The sequence below is a fragment of the Tyto alba genome, unplaced genomic scaffold (assembly GCF_018691265.1).
Source record: "Tyto alba isolate M040663 unplaced genomic scaffold, T.alba_DEE_v4.0 Super-Scaffold_19, whole genome shotgun sequence".
Classification (NCBI taxonomy): domain Eukaryota; kingdom Metazoa; phylum Chordata; class Aves; order Strigiformes; family Tytonidae; genus Tyto; species Tyto alba.
In genome coordinates this window covers 10,868,349-10,894,778 of record NW_024881281.1, presented here as the reverse complement: position 1 = coordinate 10,894,778, position 26,430 = coordinate 10,868,349, and the positions used below count along the sequence as shown (strand labels likewise).

Sequence of the window (26,430 nt, the reverse complement as noted above, 5' to 3'; positions counted from 1 at the left end):
ACAGGTAAATTCATTTGTTTCGTTTTTCTTAAGTAGCCCCAGCACACAAGACAAACCCATATTTTCCTGAGGTGTGTTGGAGGAGGCAGAGGAGTGGGGATGCACCAAGCTGTGGCTGTCTCTCAGGACATGCCTCCTTCCATCAGACACTTCCCTGGTAGCTCCAAGGTAAGCCCACGCAAGAGGCATGTGCTTACTTACACTGACACCGAGCTCTATAAACCACATTGCTTTTGAAAACTAATACACTGACCTGTTACAGTGCCTACCACACGGGACAAACACAAAACCCCAACCAACCCATGCTTCCAGCATCTCCAGGATCAAATGGCTGGGGCAGAACTCCCTAGACACATACTGAAACCCCTCCACTTCCAAAGATTTCAGAACCATTTCCTTTAGTCCCTGTCTGCACGACACCGACAGAGGAGCAGCACAGGCAGCTGTAATGCTTTGACACCACCACCTGCACAGAACCCACGTAAAGGACCCAGGGGAACACAAAGCACCTTGTCTGTCCCGCTGTGGTGACCTACGGGCATTTATGCTGCACAGTGAATAATACTGAAAACTGAACTTTATTTTACAGTAGCTGAGTAAAGTTTACTTACTCTTCTGGGAACTCCACAGGCTTGTTCTTGATCCTGTTATGAAGACCCAGAATATATTCATCTATAAAAGGGCACTGTAAAGCAAACAAAAGATTTTCCAGTTGTCAGAGATCCTGGCACCACTTAAGCATTTGTCATTCATGTAACAGAATTATAGTCTCTGATTGCACACTCTTGATTTTACGCAGAGACAGAAATAAATACAATCTCCACACACACAATTGATTTGTTCCTTATTAAAAAATAAACGCAGAACAGCAGAGGGATCTAGGGAATATATAACTGGATTGGGATACCTGCCTTTATCCAGCCTACTAGGTGACCATAAACTACCTTTTCATTTTCTCTGCTCCACTTCTACCTGTAAAATGGAGATACTGACAGCAGCTGGCTTGTATCACTGCTTCGAAGTCTCTCAGTGATAAGCATTCTTTGGAGCTAGGTATTACTATTAAAAATGCTTGGCTTTCCACTTTAAATTCAAGTATCTGGATTTAAAGCATATTTTTCTGCAGCACAACTTTTTACACTGGATTCATTTAGACCTAGCTTCTGGCTCTGGCTACCTGGCAGGACAGGCAGGACTGGCAGGCAGTTAACTGAGCTGCGGTGAACACTGCGGGGAATGCAGGAGCAGCATATCCACAGGTCCTATAAACATTTGCATCAAAACTGAAGGAATAGGTATGTGGAACAGGTACACTTGTTTTAGTGGACTGTGGGCTGCTGGCAGGCCCTGTCTCAGACTGGCTGGCCAGATTAAATTATGAAATATAAAATAGGTACAAAATGTACAGTATTCACTGTTCATGGTCATGTGGAACAGGCAAATGTATCCTTGTGCTTGGCTTTATATTCCCTCTTTCTTTCCTCCAGTGCTTGCCACAGAGGGAAGTAATATCACCATGACGCTATACCAGAATATAAAACTAAGGTTATACCCTTTTCACTCGAGGGTTTGGCCCAAATGAAACATCATTATGGTCAGAGGTCAGAGAACATTTTCCATCCTGACTTAGCTCAGCGGTATCACACCACCAATGGATACAGTTCTGCCTCTGCCATCTCCCCCAGCTACTTCTTACCTCTGAGCTGGATGCCTTACGCCTGTGTGTGGGATCTGCAGCGGTCCATGCTTGGGCAGGGGGTTCAGGTAAGGTACCTGCACACACAGACCAGTACCTGCTGTACTGCTTGCCCTGGGAAAGCATGGGTGGGACAAGGGGATTCTGGCCACTGGAGAGGAGAAAGCCATGACAGGGCATGGAGTTTGCAGAAGGCTGGCTCTGCTAAAGTGGTCTCCATCTGGACCAGCTCTGCTCTGGCAGACAGAGCTTTCTGTAATTTGGATTGTTACAAGTTCTGCGGTGTCTTGGGATCAAACCTATGCCCCTCTCGATGTTTTATCCAGCTTGTTTCTATATACAGGCAATATAGATAACCCCTCAACAAACCATTGCTGGTGCCACTGATGTTGCTCTAGATTTGTAGCACAAACAACTGCTCTGAGTACAGTGGCCAATTCTAGAAACCATCCTTTCCACAGATCACAATGTCAGCCCCTTCTCATCTGCAGGGTGATTTGGGAAAACAGGAGCTTGCAAAAGGTATGTCTTTGTTTCTAATATTTGCCTTTATTTGGAAAGGAATGAGTCAAAAAGCCAGGCAGGCTGACACGCCCATGCAGGGCTCCAGCATCTGAAATCCAGCTTACCTTCCCATAAACAAAGCAGTACAGGGTAATTCCCATGGCCCATACATCAAGTGCCTGAAAGAAAGCATGTGCAGGCAGTGAATCAAACGCAACATAGATGAGCTAAATCCAGCTAAATGAGCTGGATTTTCCCCACCAACTCACAGAACATTATTTGTATGCATTTAACATTTTCTGTGTTATTGTGCAGAGCCTCTCTAAGTCAGGCTCCTAAAGGCATCTGTAGCATGCCTGGGTAATGAGGACTGTGCTGGGCCAGACGCTGCCACGTTTGTCCTCGTGGTGGAGTGCAGCAACCAGCAAAGCTGCCCCTTCCCACAGCAGATGAGACCTTCCAGGGCTCAACCTCAAAAGTCTTCTTCCAAGAAAAAAACCCCCACACTAGACTCTATCCCCACATCTGCATCACAGAGCTTCGCAGTGTCCCACACTTTCAGGGGATCAAGGCATGACCTTGCTGTCCAGCAGCCTCCTGTGCCTCTTCATTATTTTGGAAGGGAATCAGGAGTTTTCTCTCTTTGGGCAGGGAAAGGGCTCTAACATGCCTCCTACCTGGGCAGAGTTCTGCAGCAAAGTCTGTCTACCTGCTGCACAGATCAACCAGTGTGAGTTTTGCCTAGACTGAACACAGAACTAGAACTTCAGTTTTACTAAATAACAACCCAAATTTACACCATAATCCTTGGGTGGGCAGCACACAAAGGATGCAGGTGTGGTGCTGCCCTATGTGCCATGACTGCAGGTCCCAGAAGACTGTGAGGAAAGGCCTACCTTTCCACTGAAACTTTTGCCTGTGTCTGAAATGGCCTCTGGTGCCATGAAGGCTGGTGTCCCTGCCGTGCTGGAAAGTTGGGCGTCGTTCCCTTCAAATTGATTGCTGACTCCAAAATCAGCAATTTTGACATGTCCATCATCTCCTAAGAGCAAGTTGGAAGGCTTGATGTCCCGGTGAATGATCTTCTGGTAGTGCACTAAAAAAAAAAAAAAAAAACCAAAAAACAAACAAAAAACCCCCCACAAGCATAAAAAAAAAAAAATAGGAGCATGGTCTGCTACAGCAGCCAACCCACCCAGAGAAAACCTTTCCAGGAAGATGAAACTGAAGGTGCAAGCTCAGGCATCCCACTCCAGGCTGCTGCTGGATATGCAATATAATGTAGTTGAAGTGCTATTTCCTATCGCCATTCCTTTTTGGCGCCACACTGAGGTATACAGAACACTCCAAAATACATCTGCCACCAGGAATTATGCAAAGATCAGACATGAACCCAGAAACAGCCCAACCAGTAGGATCGAGCAGAGCTGTTAGAGAAGGAAATCACTCAAATCTTGCAGATTTGCTTGGCATCATCGGAGCAGCTGATGTGTTGGGAAGCTTGTTGTATGGGATCCAAATAAAGAGGTTCATTTTTAATTTGTTTATTTTGAAACTGCAATGCCATAAAGCTAGTCAAAGGGGGAAGAACCTCAGGCAGAATGAAACAGGCCCAAACGAGGTATTTAGGCAAAATAAGACAACTAGCAGCCAAGCACCAAGGCCAGCCAACAGCTCTGAAATCAGTGGGCATTTCCAGCTCAAAAGACACCTCTGACCATGGAGCAATCACCAGCCAGTTGGTGCCAGCACCCCCCCAAAAAGGCGCTCTCTCTCTGGCCTTGTTTTGCAATGGAGCCCACAAATAGAGAAATGGGCTCGAGTTGTTTTGCACCACCCCAAACAGCTGCCAGCCACTCCGACCACTCTCACACCCAGAGCCACGGCCAAAGCTCTGCCACGCAGCCCGAAGGCTGTCCCTGCGCAGGGCCCTTTGCTCTGCGAGGCTGCAAAGGCTCCAGCTCTGCCCCAACTCCGTGAGGCCAGCTATGGGAACCACCTGAATTGCTTCTATACCCAAAACGAAACAAACCCTTGCAAAGAGCTTGAAGGCTGAGATGCACTGAAAACACCACCACGAAAATCCCACTCATTACAAGCTATCTGGGAAGCAATACTGCAGCTGCAAGAAAGCCATTTCTGGACAAGTGAGTGAAGCAGCAACAGAGAATTGTAGGAAAGTGGCTGACTTCTCAGGAACATGGAGAACAAATTTAAAAATATAAATACTTTCAGAACATAAAATGACCCCAAAAGCAGAACTGTAGAAAACGCGAAAGACTTTCATGAACAGAAGAAATCCTGTAAGTCTTTACTGCCCCTTCCCAGAGGAAGAGGACCCCTCCGTCTCCCTCCTCCCCCAGCCCCAACCATCATTTTCATATTTCCTTCTTGCAAAGGGAGCGTGTTTGTTTTTATACCTCCCCATAAGCACTTTGTATCTCCTAGTAAATACACAACTGGTGGGGGAAAATGCTGATCTAATCCTTTCCTGCTTTACAAACCTGACCAACACAGTGACACAAAAGCAGCCTGCCCTAGGGAGCATCCCAGCTTCTGTTTCAGGACTAAAAGAACAAACTTCATGTAATTGTTGTGCTCTTTTCAAGCCAGCTTTCCAGCAGGCTGCGTGTGGGAGGGGAGGTCACACTTGCAGATACTTTTTCTGCAAGTTTAAAGCACTGACAGGGCTGCTGTCCTGAGCACATTAAAGAGCTGATCTGGAGACCTCACAGCCAAAAGCTTGCTGGAAAGCACTGGCGCTTACATCCTCTTCCAGATGCACAGCAAGTGCATGGCCATGCTGTGATGTGAGGCAGTTAATGCTGTAACAGCCCAGCTAGACAGTCAGGATAAACACTGAAAACCCTGCAACAACAGTAATTACGAAGAGACATCTGCTCCACAGCAAAGCTGGTGGCAAGCTGACATTTCATTACGGTAATATGGGGAAGGCAAAAAAAAAAGTGAGGGGGGTGTGAGGGGTGAAATTACTTTTCAGGAGATGATGATTTGCCTTTTATGTAGGTGTCTGGTATCAGGCAGAGTACCACATGGCTAATATTCCCAATGCCTCTAAAAAAAAATACAGGACACAGATATATGTGGGCTATACAAGTACAACCCTGGAGCCAAGTCTGAAAACTGAGGGAGTTACACTAGGCAAGCAGGTACTCTAGGCTTTTTATTATTTCTTTCGTACAGGAAAGTGGAAAAAAAAAAAAAAAACAGAAACAACCAAACAAAAACAACAAAACCACAAACCCATTCCCATATCAAATAACTATTTATCTTGTAAAACACATTCCCTGCCTTTGCTCAATCTAATAGAACTAGAGGAAAAACACAGGCCATTTGCCAGATGCTCTGTGTTTGCTCAGTGCCCATCTCAGCCTGGTGCCCCACAGGTCTGAGCACTGCTGGCTGTTAGGTACAGGAGCAACACAAGTGTTGAACAAAGAAATAACAAACACATCCTTTGCAAAAATCAAAGCCATCAAACACTAAATGAAAATTTGCACCTCCCAGACCAGAATATCCCTGTGCTTGATGTGAGCGTTAGGGACAGTGACAGTCTCTGACCTCGAACTGCTCAAAGAAAAAAAATAGCACAAGTGCCTGAGGGGCAGAGGAGCACAGGCTACACTTTCAGAAGTGAGCCTGACAAGTCCCACGGTTTTGCAGTGCAGTGTCAGCCAGGCACTTCTGCAAACCTGGCACACAGTTTAAATAACAAACTGGGATGGAAATGAGATGGGCAAAGAGGGGAAGCGGCTGGCCAGGTCAGGAGCAGTGGTGCTGGGAGCAGTGTCCAACCCACACATCATGCTGCTTTGCCAAACTGTTTGGGTGACAATAATGAAAGTCTTGTGCCAGCTGGCTTGAAAGACTTCTGCCACCTGCAAACGCCCTCTCCTATCCAGCTGCCTTGTGCAGAGGCAATAGCCATGAAGGGAGAAGGACTGGGGACAGGAATTGCTCACTGAGCACCAGCTGGTGTAAGTGAACAAGGCACCATCACAGCTATAAAAATTGTAAGAGCAAGAGCTCATGTCTGCCAAGAAGTGATTTGGTGTGGAGCTGCTAACCTGATGAAGGCAACCTGAAAGCCTGTTTTCTGCTCTGAAGAAACACAATTCTTAAGGTTCCTGTCTGCCAGCTGCTGTGGGCATCCTCCCCCTGCACAGCTATCCAAAACAGGCTTCAGGCTTCAAAACATACAGTCTTATTCTCTCCTGTGCTGTGCCTTGCAACTGGTACAGTTCAGTACAAGATACAGCTGCAGAAAGAAGAGTAAAAGATTCCCCAGAAATCATCACCTGGCTTGTTTGAGAGCTGCAGAAATGAAACAGAACTGTTCATCTGCAGGACATCAACACAACTAAGCTCAGAAAAAACTTTCCGACCCACCAACTTCCGCTGCAAGTCCAGATCCCTTGCACGTAATGCATCACGGGGAGAAGGGCAGGGAACAATTAATTCAGCAGGGCTGGTCAAAGGCTGCCGGGCGGATGTGCCTGCAGTGACACAAGCATCACTGGCACACACTGTGAAAGGAGCCCAGGGACAGAGCAGTCCTGCAGGAAAGGTACTTGTTAAATCAGCATGATCTGCATTTCCAGGACAACACGCAGTGGAAAAGATGGTGTTATCCCCGCAGAACTCCAGAGGGAGAGCTAAGCATCTCAGAAATAAAAGCCTACCACTAATGATACCCTCCAGACTGCTAATGAATGTACAGAGAGGACAATGGCACAAGGAGCACATAACCCACCGAGCCACCCAAGGGGAACCTGTGACAGCCACAGTCAGTTAAAACACAATCACCAGCACAAATTAACCCTCTCACTTCACCAGCCTGAAGCATCTGGGAGCAAGCTTCTTCCCTCTGCAGATGTAAGAGCAGCAAGTAAGAAAGGCACCTTCACTAGGCTTGCTATTCAATGTGACCAGAAGCCAGGACTAGAGGTCCCAGAAACAAAACACTCATCCTGTCCTTAAGATTAAGCACATGCTGTGACACAGCCACTAGCAAACAGGAGCAGGCCTGCGTCAGGCACAGAAGAGCAGGAAAAGCACTTTCAATATAAGAATAAAACTCCCAAATGTGCTCTAAAGAAACATAACCAAAATAACTACTTGTATCGCTGCACCTAAACTTGCTCCATGAGAGTTTAGACATTCTTCTTCTTTTAAACCAACCTGTGAGCTCCCCTTAGTTCCCCTCATGGGGAACCGGGACCCCTAAACTGAGTCCATGCCTTCAGGGGAACTTCCAGCTACCCTGCATCCTGCTCAAAGAGGCTGGCTACAGCAAGGCGTTGGGTTTTTTTGCTTGCAACGTTACAGGAACGGTCACAAAGTAGGCAGACACCAGCCCTGTTGAGCCTGCCCTCAGACCCACGCTGCCCAGCCGTGGGGACGCGGCTGCTGGATGCACGCAGACTTGGGAAGGGCCGTCCCACCGGTGCTCCCCTCCCAGGCTCCACCTGCCACGCTTAAGGGGGACATCAACAGCCCAAAAACCCACTCACTCCCACGCAAACATACCCATCTGCATCCCTCCCAAGGTTAAAATCGATGCTGAGCTAGCCAAAGCAGAGCACTTTACTGAAGCTGCTTAGACAAACTGACAAAATGGTTCCACTCGTTGCTTTTGCCTGGAAAGGATTTTGCTCTAAAAGCAGAGGTCAGCAGCTCACTGGAACAACTTCCCCGGGCTCCAAGATGTTCTGCACTTTCTCTGCTGACAGACCCAATTCAAGGAATAGATCGATACCTCTTCATAATGAAAATGAAACAATGTAAGATATTACAGAGCCCTTAGGAAAAAATCTGATTCAGCAGCACTCCATTAAATTTGGTTTTATTAGATCCATCCTTCACTTCAGTGGAAAGGTAACAATATTTCAGGCTTATTTGCATCTGAATAACAATCCCATGGATTTTTAAAGCATGATCTAGGCAAAGATCCCAAGCCACATTAGCAATACTTGTTTGCTAAACCTCACAGTCATCCCATGAGCAAAGCAGGCAGGACAGGCAAGGGCCCATGTACTACATTTTCATCTCAACTTGTGTTAGAAAGCCTGACCAGGCACATCTGAAGTTGGACTCAGTCAAACCCTAGAGACCCGGGGTGCTCAGAAACAAGGGAAACCATGCCTCAAAGTCCAGACTGTCTCCTGACTTTGGGCATGGAGCACAGGCACTTAAGAAAAGCCTGCTGAAGGCTGATGCTATATGGTAGAGAGATAGAACCTCAGAGGGGGATTCGGAACACTCAGGGTGCGAGCAACAATTGGGAAAAGGACCATCTTCCCAATGGTCCCTCTCAATTTCAGGCAGAGCCTCCAGCAGGTGCGCTGCACCTACTGCCTACAGCAGCTGGGATGAACCTGTACTTGGGTGTTCAAATTTAAGCCCATATGAAACAACTAGCCAAAATAAAAGTTCTCCTTGAAAATCTGGCTTTTCAGGGCTTTGTTTCTTCATCGTGATGTATTTTAACTCAGTTGGTATTAACAGCATGGATACAATAGTTTGGGTCTTTATGTACAAAATAGAGTAATCCATTTCCTCAGAGCAATGGGGTGTGGGGTGTGCCATGCTGGGGCTGCCTACTTCTGCTTTCACACCTTCTCAACAAGGGCAGAAAAAAGCAGCAGCCACAGCTTCATGCAAAGCTGCCCATGACATTGCAACTGGTCCTTATGGCAGAACTTGTCCTGGGAGGGACTCTCTGAAAGCCTCTCCAGCGGCACACCTGGATTCCTCGCATCCTTCCAACAGTTTCAGGCAGTCTGCACCCGCTTCTCCCATAACTTCATCAGCACCAGAAACATAGTTTCTCACCCTTAGCCCTAGACAACAAGACAGTGTGTCTCTAATGCCAAGAGGCTGTCACAGCTGCCTGGTGGTACTCTGCCATCCAGATGCCTTCAATCCTGCAAACACTCCGGGTGCTGACTGTCCAGGGAACGAGCAGGTAGTTTGTACTTCCAGGTCACAAAGCATGCCCACTTAGGACACTGCTTTGGCACACACTGAACATCACCTCTGTGAAAAGCCAGCAGGTGATGTGGGAGTGGTATTACAAGGAAGCATAGGCATACCTGCCTCTGAACTGGGGCCAGCGTCCCAAGCTTGTATTAGTCGGAGCCAAACGACTTCGATAACTGCAAAATGAAATTCTTGCAGAAAGCCAGTACTCCGAGTATCATCACTGCTGCTAACACACACATTGTCCCCGAGAGGGTCTCACCACCCAGCTGTACCCCAGCCGCTCGGGAAGGTGTGGGGCAGGGCTGAGGTGAAGCATCACAGCTGTGCTGTGCTGGGGCTTAGAGATCCTGCAGCATTCATATCTCCAAGCGGCATTCACACGGGGGTGAAGCTTCAGTGGCTGTGGGACAGTAGATGGGGCTGGAGAAAGGGGCAGATTTGGGGGAGGGTCTGTGCTGCTGGGCCAGCTGGCTCCTATCTGTGTGTACAATGTAGCCCTGCCCAGGCCCTCGGCAGGTCTCCTGCCGCTCTGCCTCCCTGCTCCATCACTGCTTGTTAGCAAAGCCCCACTGAGAACATCATTTCTTTCAGTTCAGTCCCTTGGCTGCCTTCGGTGGGACAAGACAGCTTTTTTTGCAATGTGCAACTCATTTCACAAATGCTCCTTGTTTCTAGATACCACAGGCTATTCAGAGACTAAATAGGCTTTCCTCCCATTCAGTAGCAAATACCTGGGAACTGTCTGCCTCGATTAACAGCCAGTGAAGACGAAGAGGGAACAGAGATAGAAGTGCTAGAAAAGAAACTGTTCCTTGGTCCTTTTAAAAAAGGACCACTTTCACTGCATTCCCTTCTAGAAACCTTAGAGCTCCAGCCGGTTAATCCCGACTTGCTAAAAGCTCATTTAAAAATTATACATATAAAACTTCGCAATGCACTGACACATCCTGCTATTTACTGAGGCCGATGTTGCATTATACTTGATTAAAAACAGAATCCCATTCCCATTCAAGGGCAAAAGCAATCCATATGGTGCTACTGCAGAGTCTGCTTAGTATTACTCTCACATCACACCCTTGTAGCAAATTAATGATTTAACACCCTCCCAAGGAAACTGCTGCACCACCATCCAGAGCTTAGAACAGAAGGCTGCTCTTTGAAGCAAGCCTCTGCTTGTCTGCAATGCTCCACCAAGAAAGAGCCAGAGGACATGGATGCAGTGGGCTGTGCAGGGGGAACATCTTCCCTCCCTCTCTCCCCCCCTCCCATGCTCAGCTCGTTGCAGGGGTTTTGTGTAGCAGTGGGGGCAAGGATCCCAGCTCTGTTCACTATTTTGCCACTCTCTTGCTGCAGCCATCAAATCTCTGCCACTTGAATGTGCTGCTTAAGCCCAGGTTTTACAAAGGGGAATCCCAATACTCAGCGCTGCCCAGCCCTTTGGAAGAGTTCAGCTTCCATTTGTGCTCCATCATCAGCACCCGGCTGACCACAGTGCTCCTGGCAGAAGGGATGGTATGGGATACGGCCAGCAGGAAGCAATGGGGAAGAGGAAGGACAGGTAGCCTTGCCAAGGTTGCCCTTCTACACCTGTCCTCCAACCCACATGAGCACACCATACACCACCAGTCACAGAGGACATGAAGAGCAACGTTCAAGAGATCACTGGGAAAGTAGGGAGCAAGGTACTTGCAGCAAGTATTGCCAAAACAACCTGCATCATCTGTGCCATGGGCTGTGTCTAACCCCAAGCACAATCACACGTGAAACTGCATCAAGCAACAAAAATCGAAGTGCTTGATCTTTCTTAGGAGGTTCTAGCATGCCTCTGATCTGCTCCACCAGCTAATTGCTCTCACTCTTATAAAAAGTCCCCATCAATCAGCATCAGCAACATTTGCAGCTACCGGAAAGGTTGTTTTGTTTGTTTGTTTGTTGTTTTGTTTTGTTGTTTTTGTTTGTTTGTTTTGTGGTTTTTTTGTTGTTGTTGTTTTCTTTTTTTTGTGTGTGTGGTTTGTTTTTTTTTTTTTTTAATCACCCAAACAGAGCTTTTCTGCTCAGGATGAAACACAAGCCGGCCCCTTTTCTCCTGGTGGTGTCATTTATAACACCCAGCACCTTGCAGCTGTCCTTGCAGTTGAGAGCCCTCACCCCAACATGCTCCATTTTGAGGGGCTCTGAACTTGCCCTGACAAGAGGCAGGAGCAGAGAAGGAGCAGGTCCCTATTTCCCACATGGGAATGGGGGCACAGATGGATCGAGTAGCTTGCTGGGAATCACAGTACAGCATGCAGCAGCTCCATCACAGACTTGTGCCCAGCTCTGCTGGCCCTCACCAACATGAGGTCTGAGGAACTCACCTCTGCCAAGAGCCAAACCAGATCAAACCCATCTACACCACCGGTACTTCAGCACATCTACCCTGGGTTTACGTTGCAGTAGATATTTTTCAGAAGAGACAATCCTGTGTTGACTCAGCTGTTGATTTATTTCCTTAAGTTTCCTTTTAAAATAATGGAAATTGTATTTACATATTGATGATCAAGTAGATTTTATCTTCTCTCAGAAAAGCCAGCTCTGATCTGCATGCCAGGCACTTTGTTATTGCTCCAGGCTCAGCGTGCAGGGCTCCAGAGCATTCATACAGGTGCCCTGCAGAGAACCGCTGCTGGAAAGGTAACTTCCCAATGGCGTTAGCTGTGTGCCATGACCTTCCCTTCAACCCAACTGCTCAGATGAGACAAGCATTCCTCTGCCGAGGGGACCAGAATTGCCACCTTTAGTTTCCCTAGACACTGTCACAGGAGGGAAATTGTGCATTTTCTACAGAGAATGCAGGAACTAATGTTTTTTCTTCCTTTCAGCCACACTGACAGCAACTGTTTTTGCATCTTGTGAGCTGGATAAAATACTAAGCTTGCAGCAAAACAGCAGAAGGAACAGGCACTGTGCTTCATCTTGACTGTGCAAGTCAGCAGGGTCTCCTGCATTCTCTGCACTGAGCGTCTGCTCCTGGCTAGTGTCACCACCAGGCTACCTGCTTACACAAACCTTTTGCTTCCTTGTTCTTATTCCTTAGGCTCTTACTAAATGAAGCTATGTGTGCCCCAATCCTAAAGTCAAATGGGGATACCTGCCTGGCATGTCCCGTGTGTCTTGGGTTGAGTGAATGGTGGAGTTTTTTGGTGGCAGGGGAGGGGGCTATCAGGGCGGCCCCCTGTGAGAAGTTTCTCGAAGCTCCCCCAGCTCCAAGTCAGCTCCACTTCTGTTTGGGAAATTGAGCCAATAGGCTGCGCCTCTGCGATAACGTATTTAAGAAGGGACGTGGTGACGGGCAGTGGGACTGGTGAGGAGGAGTTGCTGCAGCTGCATGAACACCAAGGTCAGTGGAGGAACAGAGGAAGAAAGGAGGGGGGAGGTGTGCCGGAGCAGAGACCCCCCTGTATCCTGTGATGAGATGGCAGGGCGGCCCCCCCTGCCACCCATGAAGATCTACGGTGGAGCAGACATTGATTTGTGGCCTGTGGCTCCTGCTCGCCTGATCAAGGTTCTGTGCCCGAAGAAGGCCGGGGTCTCATGGGAAAAGGCAGCCCCGCTGCTGTAATTCAGTGCTGGGAGGATTTCAGCATGCGGAGGAGTCCCACGCCGGAGCAGCTCGGGAAGGGCTGCAGCTGTGGGAGAGAATCCAGTCGGAGGAAGTTAGTGACCCATGACGGAGCAGTGTGGGGAATGCTGCGGCCCATGGGAGGAATTCATGTCGGAGAAAGTTTGTGGAGGACTGGCTCCTGTGAGAGGGGGACCACGATGGAGCAGGAGGAACAAGTTCCGGACACTCCCCTCACCGAAGATGAAGTGGCAGCACTGACTGCACCCCCCATTCCCTGCCCCTGCGCCCCTGGGGGAGGAGATAGAGATATAGGGAGCAGAGCTGAGCCCGGGAAGAAGGGAGGGGTGGGGGGAAGGTGTTCTCAAGATGTGGCAATGCTTCTCACTGTCCTACTCTGTTATGTGTTGTTAGTGTCTGTAATAAATGTATGTTCTTTTTTTCTTCCCCTAACAAGTCTGCCTTTTGCTCGTGACCATAAAGGGGAATTTTCTCCCCATCCCAGTCCTATCTCGGACCCCAAGCCTGGCTCTCTGTCCCTTCTCATTGCTGGAGGGGAAGGGAGAGAGAGCTGCTGCATTGTGGTTGGCTGCCAACCAGGCCCAAACCACAACACCGTGTCTTTTGATGGAGTAGGCTTCTCCCTCACAGCATCTACTGCAGCTCCCACATACGTCTCCTGCCACTGGAGAAGAGTTTAAGGTATCTACTCCTTGTGTTGAACCAAACATCTGCTCACAAGAAGGAAAACATTTCTGGTCAGCAGACAGCAACTGGACACTGGAAGAAAATCCTCCTGTTGCATGTTTCACCTGACACTGGTTTCCACTGTTCATCTGCCAAAGCAAACTGGCATGGCACCAAATTCACCTTCACTCAAACCCATTTACTATATAGTTAAATATAAGTCACTCACCGAGTCAAACTAGAAGGAATTTTATTGCCTTCATGATGTCAAACCTGTATTCAGCTACCACCATATCCAGGATATCCAAAGTAAAACAGCAGAACAATCTGTCTTTGTCCAGTAAACCTGTAGGCTTTGTTGAGGAAGGGATATGTCCACTCCTGCAGTATTTTCAGCTACATTTACTGTAGAAGACAACTCTGAAATACTGTTATGTCCCCAATTAACAAGGCTTGGGGAGGGGGGGGCTCCAGGACTGCTAGCTTTTTCTAATAGATGGTCAAAGAGGTAGAAGGACAGTTGGCACAGACAAGAACTCTGCAGTCTTGAAAAGCCACCCATGAAGATGTGATGGAGGTCTATAAACCAGGGGTGGCACAAAGAGGGCGACTGTTCCCATGTCACTGCTGGCATCAGCTGAAACCTGTAGGATCAAACTCAGCCCCGAATGGGAACTGCTCCCCACAGGGTGCAAATAGGAGGTAGCAGACGTTGAAGATTTACCCAAGTTTAAAAAGGGATTGGACAAATGAATGGAACAGTATCAGGGGCCATTAAATACAAAGACACAACCTCTGGCTGAGGAAAAGCCTGGGCCACTGACGTCCGGCTGCTGGAGGGTACGCTGCAGCGCGCACGGCCGGTGGTCCCGGCTGCGAGGCACCCTGGGCTGACCGCAGCTGCCTGGCTCCGCGGGGAGCACCGTATTCACCTCCCGGCTTTCAGGATTGACTCCTGCCGCAGCCGCTAACTCCTTCGGCAACTCTTCCCTACCCAGTGCATCTACTTCTGCTGAGTATCATGGGGAAAGCAATGTTTGCCTTACTAGAGGGGAGACTGAAGCTCAAATAACCCCAGATAAGCACCACTAGAGGGAATTTACAAGTGGAAAGGGAGGTTATTGCACATCTCCCCAGTTCACAGAAAACGCTTAAGCACATGCTTTAGTTAATGACACAAATAATCCAGCAAAACTTTTCCATCCAAACCACTTAAGTACATTCTGAAATTATCACTCCAGTGGTACTTACAATATACAGACAACAGCCTGCACCCCCAGTTTACGAGGGTGTGTATGCCATGCCGTCAGTACTGGGGAAGTCTTGCAAGCGGGAGCAAAAGCACATTCTTTTGTAGGGCCCATTTCACCAGGATGGGAACTAAGGTTTGCATGTGCTCAGAAATAACTCTTGAAATAGTCCACACAACAGAGCCCAGGTCTAAGACAGGCACATGAAAATAGAACATGTGAACCAGTAATATTACCATGCTTCAGCTCAAAACATTTTCCCAGCAGTTCGGGGGCCGGAGGAAGGGATACTCTACCACGGGCAGATCTCCCCAGCTCTCAGACCTTGAATCTGCCTGTTTCCTCACTGCTCAGTGAATGAGGCTGGGTCCCTGCATGTAACAAAGTGCACTTCCCGATATTAAATGTACTAAACACAGAAACCCAGCCACAAGCAGTTAACAGAGCAAGGCGGCACGGTGCCATTGCCTGGGCAGGGGAGCTCTGGGCTCTCTCCAGGGTGTCTGTCCCTGCCTCCCACCCTGCCGAAGCCGGGCTTCCCACCCGGCATGGGATGTTTCTGCTCTCACCACACCGACCAACTGCCTCCCTCCAAACACTTCTCCCCAGAACCAGCCCTCTTGCAGGAGGCCTCCATCCCAGGCAAGCGTTAGGAAAAACCAGTGGAGCCCAGTCCCCACAGACACACAGCAGCTGCGGCCACCACCAGTAATTTAAAAGCTCAGCCCCTGCGGCCCCTTCCCACTCACCACAGACCATTTGCACCGAGGGCAGCACACTGCCCTGGATTAACACCCTGCAGGCTCTGACAGGAATCCAGTTTGCAACTTCTAATTTAGTAAAACCCAATGAGAAAAAAATGCATTTGCTACTGTGATGACTGCGAGCTTCAAGCAGCTGCACAGTTATTGAGTCTCCCAAATTACATAACGATTATATATGCTTACATTAAAATTACCTTGCAATCTCTAGATTGCCTGGCAACACTTTTCCTTCAGCATGCACAAATGGTACACTTTTCCTCTTAATTACATAATAATAGCCACACATTTACCCAGCAGTTCTAAGAGAACACCATTTTTAACTTTCATTTTCTAATAAAATAAGTAGTTACTCAATAGCCCCAAATAAAGCATCCTATTGTTCCTGTTGCTGGGAGTGCTTAGGCATCCTATAATTTATTGCCCAGTTTCACTCCCTCTGCTGAGGACTACCCACACTTTACTACTGGTTTTTTGTTTGTTGGGTTTTTTTGGTATTTTTTTTTAAACACTATCTTGTAAACTCAAAGTTTTCTCTGAGCAGGAACTGTTCTGCCAGCAGCATCCAGCATAGCAGGGCCTGGATCTCCCAGCCAAGGCATATAGGTTCTCCTAGAACATGGATGTTAATGAGAAGAGAAAAAGCTGCAGTCTTCAGCCTCCAACTCTACTGAAAAACTGTCTTGAGCTTCCCATTCATATATACATTTCTACCAACTTTCTGGGGTGACCTGACTGATTTTGGCAGTACCTGGAAGTTTCTGGACTGTCACAGGCTTGCAAACATTGATATTATTCCCACCCACTTGCTTTAGACAAAAAGAGGTGGTGTTGCATTTCTATGCGGAGACAGTCTGGGGCACTGCAAACCACCTTCCTCTGCCTTGGCAAGGTCCGTCACACTCAGAGACTTGTTCTCTGCAGGTGTTTAAAACCAGGTGAGTCTTCAACAAAAGCCCTGTAGAAGCGAGGGGCTCTGAAGAGCTGCTGAGCTTGCAAAGGCCACTGAAGATCAGTGAAATTAAGGCAGACATGGCTCAAAGCACTAGGGCAGCATGAAATGTTACTTTTGAGTTTGACACAGCTACACGTTGGCTCTTTGAAATTACACTTGAAACAATTCCCTCTGGTTTGTGAAAGCAGCAGCTATTTATTTCCTAAGGTTGAAATGGCTGGAAAATTCTCACCTTGGACTACACAGGGAGGGTGACACGGCTCTGTCTTGCAGGTCTGACCTTTCACACTTTGCACTGCTCATTGTCTGGGATGGTGCTTGCTCACACGTCCTTGTCCCTCCCTCTGCTGCCTGCCCTGCCTTCATATGTGCCACCAAAACCATGCACCTGCACTGCCAGAACAAGCCAGGTTTAATAAAAGGTTGCCATGCCTGAGAGACACCAAGCTAACCTAGATCAGTGTCAGAGAACCTGGCACAGTGCATCTTCCCCTGCTATCAGGTCAGCACAGAGATAACCTCAAGGACAATGTGGACAAGCTGCTGGAGGAGAGACGAGGATGGAAGAGGAGCCAAAGGCCCATCTACCTCAGCACCCCGTCTCCTGCCGGGGTCAACAGTCAGGAAAAGCATCAGGCAGAGATGAGCACCTCCAGCACCCACATTCCCAGCTTGAGGCAGCCTGATGGCAAACTCCGCACGCATCCTCATATTTCATTGTCCTTGATGCTTTTTTCTTCTACAGATCTGTCTAATCACTTGGAGCCCTTTTAGTTCTGGTACCTGCTATCTACTCTAACTCTGAACTTCATAGTTAAATTACATACTACATAGAGTAATTCGTTCTGGTTTAAACTGTCTACCTAATTATTTTGTTTGCTACCTCTTAGTTCTTCGTGTTTCTAGAGACAGAGAAGATTCATTCCATGTTCACCACTTCCCTGGCACTTAGGATTTTATAGGCCTCTGTCATATCACCCCTTCCCAAGGAAATTTTCAAATCTTAAGAAACACGTAAGATGTTCCAGGGCCATCCTGATTACCCTTCTTGGGCTTTCTTCAGTTGTAGAGAGCTGTTTCTAAGACAGGCTGAGCTGAGATGCACAAAATATTCAAGATACTCCTTGTCTCTACCTAAGACCTCTTACAGATCCCAATAACTATATAATGACATTTTCTGTTTTCTTCTCTATTTCATTCCCAATAGTTTCCCAAATTTTGTTAGCATTGTTGAATGTCACTAAGTAATGGGCTGGCATTTTCAAGAGAACTATCCAGAATGAAGCCTGAATGAGAACAGCTAATTTAGAGCCTGTCACGATGTATGTATTTTTAGTGTTGTTTCTCCCCCTCATGCATTACCTCTGCAGTCAGCAACATGAATTTTTATCTGCCATTTTATCATGCTATCACTTGCTATCATGGAATCTTCCTGCCAGTCTTTGCAGTCAGTTCTAACAATGACTATCCCGAATAACTAGACGTCATTACCAATCTCTCTTGTTGCACTCTACCCTTTTTATGGTCATTTAGGAATACATTGAACAACCCAGGCAACATTATAGACTCCTGTTTAACTGCACTAGTGACTTTTCTCCATTGTGAAAGCTGTATTCCTACTTTCCTGATTGTCTAGTTGTTAATCCACAAGAGGCCATACAACCAAAGAGACTTATGAGCTTCTTTAGTAGCTACTGTTATTGGATCTAATAAAAAACTGTTTAGCAACTGAGACACAATGTAGTAACAGGATTACCTTATCTACATATTTGTTGCCGCCTCCTGGAAAACTAATAGATCTATGAGGCATGAATTGCTTCTGCCAAAGCCACACTGACTCTTCCTCCTCATATTCAGCCATCCAACCATGGTCAATCCTTTAGTGCATCAGTGTGCAGCGGAAGCAGTCAGTGATGAGATCACTGAACTCTATGGAAGGCTGTCTACAAGGAGGACAGCAGAATCAAACAGGCAGACATAAACACAGCTCACCGGTAGTTTGATGATGCACCCAGCTGGTACAGAAGCAGAAACTGCAGACTAGCAGTCTCATGGGTACCCCTCACACATGAGGCCATGCTGTGTGGCTCCCTGGCAGCACCCTGTGCATGAACTGCTCCAGTGCAAGCAGCAGAGCTGAGGAGAAAGGCAGTGCCCTAAGGTGAGTGAGCAGCAGAGGATCCCAGCTGTACCTTCTGATGTGGTGACAATGCTGGTAGGAGGCTCAGGAGGAGTGGGCATTTGCAGTGTAATACAGACACAGCATGGGAGTAATGCCAGCTACCAATGCCACACCAAAGCACCAGGCTGACCTACACCCCCCCTGCATGGCACAGATGTGTCCTGCACCCATAAATGCCCAGCTCTACTGTGCTTGCTACTTTTAGAGGTCTGTCTTACAGACAATAAAGCAACCAGAAATTTCATATCCTCCCACTGCTGGCACAGGTTAGAAGAGAAGCCCAGCCATGAAGCCTGCAGCACAAGGTCTGCAGATCAGCAGTGAGCAAAATGCACCATCTGACCACCTCACATCCCCCACTACAGAGAGCAAGAGGTTACGTGGACATGCCAGCTCTGCTAACAGTCCGTGAGGGGAAACACCAGCCAGCCTTTGCTGCTCCTCCAGGCCCATGCTCACAAGATGCCAGCACATAGACTACTCTACCTTGTGTCTTCAGTTCAGCGACCCCTCTTCTCCCAGCCCTGCCAGATTCATGCCAGCAGGGATACATCAACTACAATGGGACCAGAAAAATCCCTGCTGTCATTTACAGACCTATCATGGCCTCCCTGTACTCTTCAGGACAGGTGCTCAGCAAAGAATCTGGCCTCAGCCACACTGGGAGAAGGACTTACTGAAAAAAGGTGATGATAATCAAACAGGCTACAAAGAGGAACCCTGCTGCTGGAGTCTCTGGATGGAGCCTGGGAACACCCTTGAGTCACCACCTCCCTGGGAATGCACAGCAGTGCTGGGATCTTGTCACCCCACAGCCTTGAGTGATGAGGAGTCACTCAGACTGACACTGCAGAGGGAGTGGACAAGGACAGACACTCTCCCTGTGCCACTCGCCAGCTCTCCCCATGGCCAGCGCTTGCCCTGCTAAGCTAGAGACAGAAATCTGTTCTGCTGAAGCTAACTGACTCAGCCCATGTCACTGCAAATACACGTTTTCTGGCTCTGCTATTGCCTTCAAGGACAATCTCCAAAAAGAGATAAATGGAAGAAAAAAAAAGGAAGCCACTATTTTCCTAATGTCCTTTCTAAGGAACACCTGCTCCCAGCGTCTGTGATATTGCCTGTGTAAATCTGAGCTGAGCAGGGCCACCACCAACTGCAAATCCCACCACGTGCAAGTAGAGGGGACCTCACTTGCCGGGCTGACAGCCCACCAGAGTCGAGAGGCTTCTCCCCAGCTGAGCAGGAGGCCGACACACGCGCTCTGCAAAGCTGCTGTCAGTGCTGGTGGTACTCACAGTACTCGATGCCCAAGACGATGTCTCGGAAGTAGAGCCGAGCCTGCTCCTCACTGAAGGGTTGGTCACTTGGTACCTCCATGACAGGCCTGTTAGGAAGAGGGAGAGTAATTAAAGTACTTTGCAGAACAGCAGGAACATTCCTTGCTGGAGGAGTTTCATGTTCTCCATCACCATATCCCCAGCATTGAGGGCCAGGCTCCCAAAAGGTTCTGGGTGTTGACGCAGGATGGAGGCATAGCCAGCCTTTCTGGACGTGGTGATGCCTAGGTTAGGGAGCTCGGCTAGTGGTGATGGGTGGTTTTGCACAGTCCCTGAGCCAGCGTGAGCCACAGAGCCCTCATCAACATCAGGATCAACTGCTGCTCTCTGCACAAAATAAGGCAAACGCACTTCACCGAGAGTCCTAATGGGAAGAGTGTAGTGAAAGAACAAAACTGGGGATCTGGCCTTTGGTTTCTTGCCAAAGCTGCTCATGGCTGTGAGCATCAGCGTCACCAGGACAGAGCAGGCAGCAGTGGGCACAGTGCTGGCTGTTGTGCACTAGATGTCATACCCGCTGGGGCTCAGTCCTGAAGCAACAATCCAGCTAGTCTAAACCAAGGCAGAACCTGGACATGAACCCCTGGCACAAAGGTTAATTGGGAATATTTCCAGTGCATTGTGCTAAACTGCTCTGAAAACCTATTTAGCTGTTCAGGGTTCAGCTACCACCAGAAGTCAGCTATTCAGCCCTGAACAGCTACAGTTACCTGGTCAGCTTCTCCTCTCCTTTCTTTGCCACCACTGCTGAGACACACACCGTATCCTCTGAAAGCCCCTCTTCTGCCCACGCCTGCTGAAAGCTGAGGGCAAAGAGGCTGTAAGAGCTAGCCAGCATCTTCTGTCCCCCAGCAGACGAATGGCAGGAGCTAAGGACTTCACTGTACTGGGGGTTAATCCTGCTTGTGCTCAGCAGCTTGACCTTGCATTTGGACACGCACCCACTGACTTGAGCTGGATTCAAGCGAGTGTTCCTGAGACACAATCCTTGGAAGCCAAACCCTGGCAGAGAATAGCCCATTGCCAAAACCAGCCTCTGCAGCTCTTCCCCTCAGCACCAGCAGCAAATCCTTCCTGCATCATTTCTCCCTTCTCCCTTGCTGCCATTTGATTGATGACCTTCATCTCCCATTTGCATTTTTCTGCCACTGCCTTCCCTCCATTTTCATGCACGTTTTTCTGCTGCTCAAACCAGGAAGAAATAATGTGAGCGGCAGGACTGGCACAGCCACTAATGGAGTCTAATTGCCTTCTGCTAGAGGCAGACAGGCTGCGCTCGGCCGAACTGCACATTCCCCAGCCACAGCTGATTACAGGAGCTTTTTTTCTCCCCTTCTCCTACAGGATAGTCATCAGCCTGGTCACCAGGGAGACTGAGGAGCCTCTCACCAGCAAACTGCTGGAGCTGGCAGCCTGAAAAGACGTGTTCATGGGGCCAGAGAGAAAAATAAGCCCTTTTGGAATCTCCCCCATCCTGGGCACAGCTCTCCCAACCACACTGGGACACTGCAGAGCTGCAGAATCAGCACAGGTGCAGTAGCAAAAAGCAGTGAGGGGACTCCCACCACCTCATCACTTCTGCTACAGCAGAATACAGCAACAAAACAGCCTCCCACAATGTCAGTGCTAGGGGCAAAATAAGGCAGTGGGTGGCAAGTAAACATTGATGCAACCTCATACCCCTTGTGCCAGAGGAAACCACGATGCGGCTGTTACCCCAGCAGAGTATTCCTATTAAAACCTTTTATTCCAGGCACTTGATGGGAAATTGGCATCAGATTTGTTTTCTGGATCAAAGCCTGACACCAGGACACATCCTCCCAGCCCATTACTATCTGCCACATCATTCCAGGCTGTATCACCACAAAGGCAACTACAGCTGGATTTTGCCTCCTCTGTGCTTGCCTGCAGACAGCAGTTTTCCCCACTCTATGCCTCAAACCTCCATTTCACCTAGGAAGCTAATGATGAACACCAAAAATTTAAACACAAGGGATCCCAGGAGGGCTACTTACCCTTTCCTCAGGAGGTCAAACACTGCAAGAAAAGGAAACCAAACTATGAATGAAGCAAGAGGGGACTGGGCTTATTCATTTTTTAGCACCTACAAAAAACACATCCATTCCCATACCTGCAAATCAATTTATCTCCACTTTATTCTCTTCCCTCACCCATGACAAGGACACCAGAGGATGTAAAATGAAAATATTAATCTCTTCAGCAAAGACAAATATCCCCACCTCCCGCCAGCAACACGCAGGGAGACAGCGGGTGCTAATTTATCAACCACATTGCTGCTGCTCCCTGTGTCAGCCCTTGCTGATTTGAGCCCCATCTTATTCAGTACCTTCAGGGAGGGTGTTTGGTGTAGTATTTCTGCTAAATTGCCGATACCAAATGAGATGCTGTAAGAACATGTTGCTCCATTTCTGCTGTGTCAATCGGCAGCACAGCTATATGGCTGTCTGAGGTAAACACTCCCTGGCAGGAGTGACTGGAGAGGGTTTGTTGGTGTGAGTTGAGGTTTACAGAGCACGACTTTTTGTTTCTGATGATGGGGTTAGTGGCAATGTGTTTTTCTGATCCTGTCTCTGACCTGTTCTGCAAACAGGAGAAGAATCTGCCTTTGTCTAGTAGGATAGCTCTTTCCTCATGAATTACTAAGGGATTTCTTGCATCTCCCAAGATATCCAAGCAGATCTCCCTCCCTAAAGCACCAGGCAGCCCTGCTTACAGCTGCGACGTTAGACCAGCTGAAGGTACAAATGCAACAAGCCAGCCTGATTGGGTCATCTTGCTCTCCGGGCTGAAGAAGCTGTAGCTTGTGGCAATATTTAATTATTCAACACCTTGTGCCATTGCAGGTTTTCTCAATTTCTATCGGCACCCTCCATCCCCTGCTTTCTTCCCAGTGAGGATGCAGCAGAGAGTGCTCACAGCGGTACTTAATGCCAGCAGTAACTAGTAAAGAGAAACCTTCCCTTTCTCTAGTTTTGCTTTGTAGTAGGGGACATTTTTAGAAGAAAGGTGCAGTAATCATCATCTGGGTCAGCAGCAGGTGGGAGAAAGTCCACTTGCAGAAGGCTCAATCCTGAGCAGTGTTGAGTACCCACAGCTTCCCCTTGCTGCCTGCCTGGTTCTGCCTGAACCACTCACGGGATCCCAGGCAGAGTAAAGGGGAGCAAGGACAACACTGACACAGCCACTGCTCCGCTGCCCAGGGACCAGTGCAGCCTCCCCAGAACCCCTAATGGCACCAAGAGATTTCCCACTTGTCCTGCTGCTTTTGCTGCCATTTCTGGGAGCGTTATCTTGCTTTACAGGGAGAGCTTGTGTTTTAATTCCTTCCTTCACTCCCCCTCCCCCCCCAGCAGCTTTTTAGACTTCCTCATGGGTTTATTGTCTTTCAACAAAAAAAGCTTGCTACCCTCATCTCTTCCTTTCTCTTCATCCCCAGGAGTTCAGGCCTTTAAACAACGGCTTCAGCCTCCCTCCCCACCACATGTGCAACTGCCTTGGCTGTCACTTTGCGATGCTGCCAGGGTGCCACCAGGGCTTCAGCCAAAAGGCAAAAGTGCCCCTTCAAAGGCAAATAGCTTCATTTGCCAGGCAGAGCCCCCTTTCCCAGGCAGCTTCAAAAGCATCCTGTATTTATTTAATGAGAAGCAGCCTTTGAGCCTGTCTCATCAGGAAATGTTGCAAGGAAGCAGACATGTAATAGGGTCAGGCATCCTCTGGCCCATCTCAGTGCCCCCCAGGCCTGTCCCTCCAGGTTTTGCCCAAGTGAGGGTTAGGCTGTGGCTGGCACTTCCAAGGTTTGGGGGAAAGGAAGACAAAATAGGTGGAAATTCCCCACCTTCTGTATACATGCACAATCAGCTACGGCTTCCCATCCGGGCACCCCACGGCAGGGTCTGGGCTCAGAGGCCAAAGGCAGGAGTGCTGCTATCTTAGGAGGGCCTGAGGCTCAGCAGGGTGGTCAGTGCCTCTGCAGGGCTCACAGGCAACACCCTGAGACAAGACTGCTTTCCCGAGTCACTACCACCATCCACAGCCTAATAGGAGTCTGGAGGGATCAACCTCATACCAGGAGGATGAGAAACCACTGTGCACCCTTCCCTTCTCTCCTGGTTCTAGGACTGGAACCAACATATACATAGGGGAGGGCAGAGCCACTGTCACATCTTTTTAGTGTCCCCATGGCAAGGGGACGTGCACAGCTGTACCAAGACACAGGCTGCATCACCCTGCTGCAAGGGGTCCTTCTATCCCAGCTGCTTTAACAGGCATTTAACTTTTCAGAAAAAATAGTTCTGCTGAAGTTGGTACAAGGTTCCTCCTGGTATTGACTCCGAGCCCTAGTACATATTACTTGCATCACTAGGTCTAAGCCCAGATGGCTCTGGTAGCATATAATGACTCACATACCCATGTATAAATTGTCCTCTGCAGGATCATCAAGGACCTGTAATTGATAACAGAGAGATAAGGGGAAAGGGGAAAAAGAAAAACAGCAGTAAATCAAGATATTTTTAATCAAATAATATTTTACTGCTCCCTGTATACTGTGCTGAGCTGCAGAGCATTGAGAACGACTTGGGCTAATATTTAGAGATTCCTGCAGAGAGAGGTTCTTTGAAGGACACAAATTTTCCTGTCTCCAGAAAAACTGGGCTTCTGCCTGTATTTGGAGAAACAGCCTACCAATAACTGCACTGCTTGTCCTAATCTGACCTCAGACAATATTGAAAATGGCACTGAAGCCTTGCACTTGTGCACCTTCCCAGGCTTTCACTGGTCAAAGCTTGCTGCTACCTCAATCAGCACAGATAGCTGCCTTCTCTCGGGCACCAGCCCAAAGCCCAGGATAAGTATGTCAGTTTGCCATATGTAATTAGTATGATCTTGCTTGGAATCATCAGCCTAAATCTCTGAACAACTATTTCCAACCAATTTTGGCTGAAGTAGGAGCAGTTGAAGAAAGATCCTTTTGTTGCAGTACAAACCAGACTTGTTTCAGTATAGCTGAAGATGGAGAAGCAGCTCACCTCTATCAGCTTAACGATGTTGACATGGTCCAGTTTCTTTAAGATGGCTATTTCCTGATAGATTCTGTCCAGTGGTGCCATGGGTTTTGGCTGCTCTCCAGAGGATGCTTTTGACCCCCTGGGAGGAGGCCGACCTGCAATCACGATAACATGGTGAGGAAAAACTCATTTTTCAGCAGCACCCAGCCTGCAGGAGTGAGTAGCCACTGGCCCCTCTGCAGAATACTTCCAGCTATTCTGGAAGATCTCATCACCTTGTTAGCATCACCGTCTCCACTAGAAACTGAGATTTCCAAGCCCCATTCAGACCAGCTTCTCCCACCTCCCCAGCCTGGTCTGTTTGCCAGGTCCCATGGCCCAGCCACTGGAGCCAGGTGCTATCTGAGGGGGAAGGAGATCCCCTGGGAGAAGGAGGTCTACCCTTCCTAACTTCCAGGACTTAATCGGGCTGTATAGATTGTGAACATGGAACACACTGCACTTCAGAGAGACTCAGAAAATCACAGCCAGGAACCTAATTACTAAGTGCACTGAATTTCCCTGTGGTTGTGGTGCCTGCCCTTTCATTACCTACTGCATTTTAACCAGCCCCCAACTACTTGGGCAGCTTTCAGATGAGGCCAAGTTCTGCAGTCCTTGCGGACATTTCTACAGAAAGATTTACCTGGCTGAGGAAAACAGGCAGACCTCTAGATGTGAAATACTCACGTGGAAATCCGTACTGCTTCAAGAGCTTCTTTTTGGAGAGGACTTTCATAGCCTGAAGGAAGAAAAAGCAGTGAAGAACAAGAGCCAAAGCGTTCATTGCTGTAACCTGGGAGTGTGCTGGGCATCAGGGACTGGCTCAGGTCTGTTCCTCAATCTAGAGAGCTCTCCTTGTTAGCGGTGGCCACAGACACACACACACTGACCCAGGCTTTCCTGCTAACCATTTGTTCCATTCTTCCTTTTTTCTATAAAAAAATAAATGTCTTTGATTTATTTTCTTTATCCAATTTAAAACGGAGCCCAATTTCTGCATTTGGGGCAGGAGCTTGAGAGAAGTGGTGGGTTCCTCTAGATGATCTTTATGTACTTGCTGGTTTGAATGATGTTATGGTCATGCTACAAGTCAGAGCCACTTCCAGGCTGCTCCACCTTTACTTTGCCAGAAGGTCTAGGAAGGAAAAGATCTTGAGTATCACAGCCATGCTGCTAACACCCTTTCAACCTACATCACAGACCTGGACCAGGGTGAGGACACAGCCCTTCCACCAGCTCTGCACTGCTGGGGGAAGCCTTTTGTATTCTCAGAGACTATTTTTACCCCATAAACCTCTTCCATGCTGCCGAGCAACAGAGAGGACCTGCAGCATGGTCCAGCACCATGCCCGAGACCACGAGCAAGCTACTTCACAGGCA

The 26,430-nt window shown here is 48.3% G+C and overlaps 1 protein-coding gene across 5 annotated transcripts in view; it reads right to left on the bottom strand.

Annotated features, from left to right (window-relative positions):
- Nucleotides 1-26,430, bottom strand: part of CAMKK1 (calcium/calmodulin dependent protein kinase kinase 1) — a 105,866-nt gene that overhangs the window by 17,926 nt on the left and 61,510 nt on the right. For all 5 annotated transcript variants that reach the window (XM_042791418.1, XM_032993681.2, XM_032993682.2 and 2 more), the window contains 8 exons: nt 25,738-25,789; nt 25,030-25,163; nt 24,410-24,446; nt 21,997-22,018; nt 19,940-20,028; nt 3,097-3,296; nt 2,326-2,379; nt 612-685 (listed from right to left, as the gene is read on the bottom strand). In XM_042791418.1, the coding sequence (XP_042647352.1) occupies nt 612-685; nt 2,326-2,379; nt 3,097-3,296; nt 19,940-20,028; nt 21,997-22,018; nt 24,410-24,446; nt 25,030-25,163; nt 25,738-25,789 (662 nt within the window). The remainder of the gene's footprint in view (nt 1-611; nt 686-2,325; nt 2,380-3,096; nt 3,297-19,939; nt 20,029-21,996; nt 22,019-24,409; nt 24,447-25,029; nt 25,164-25,737; nt 25,790-26,430) is intronic.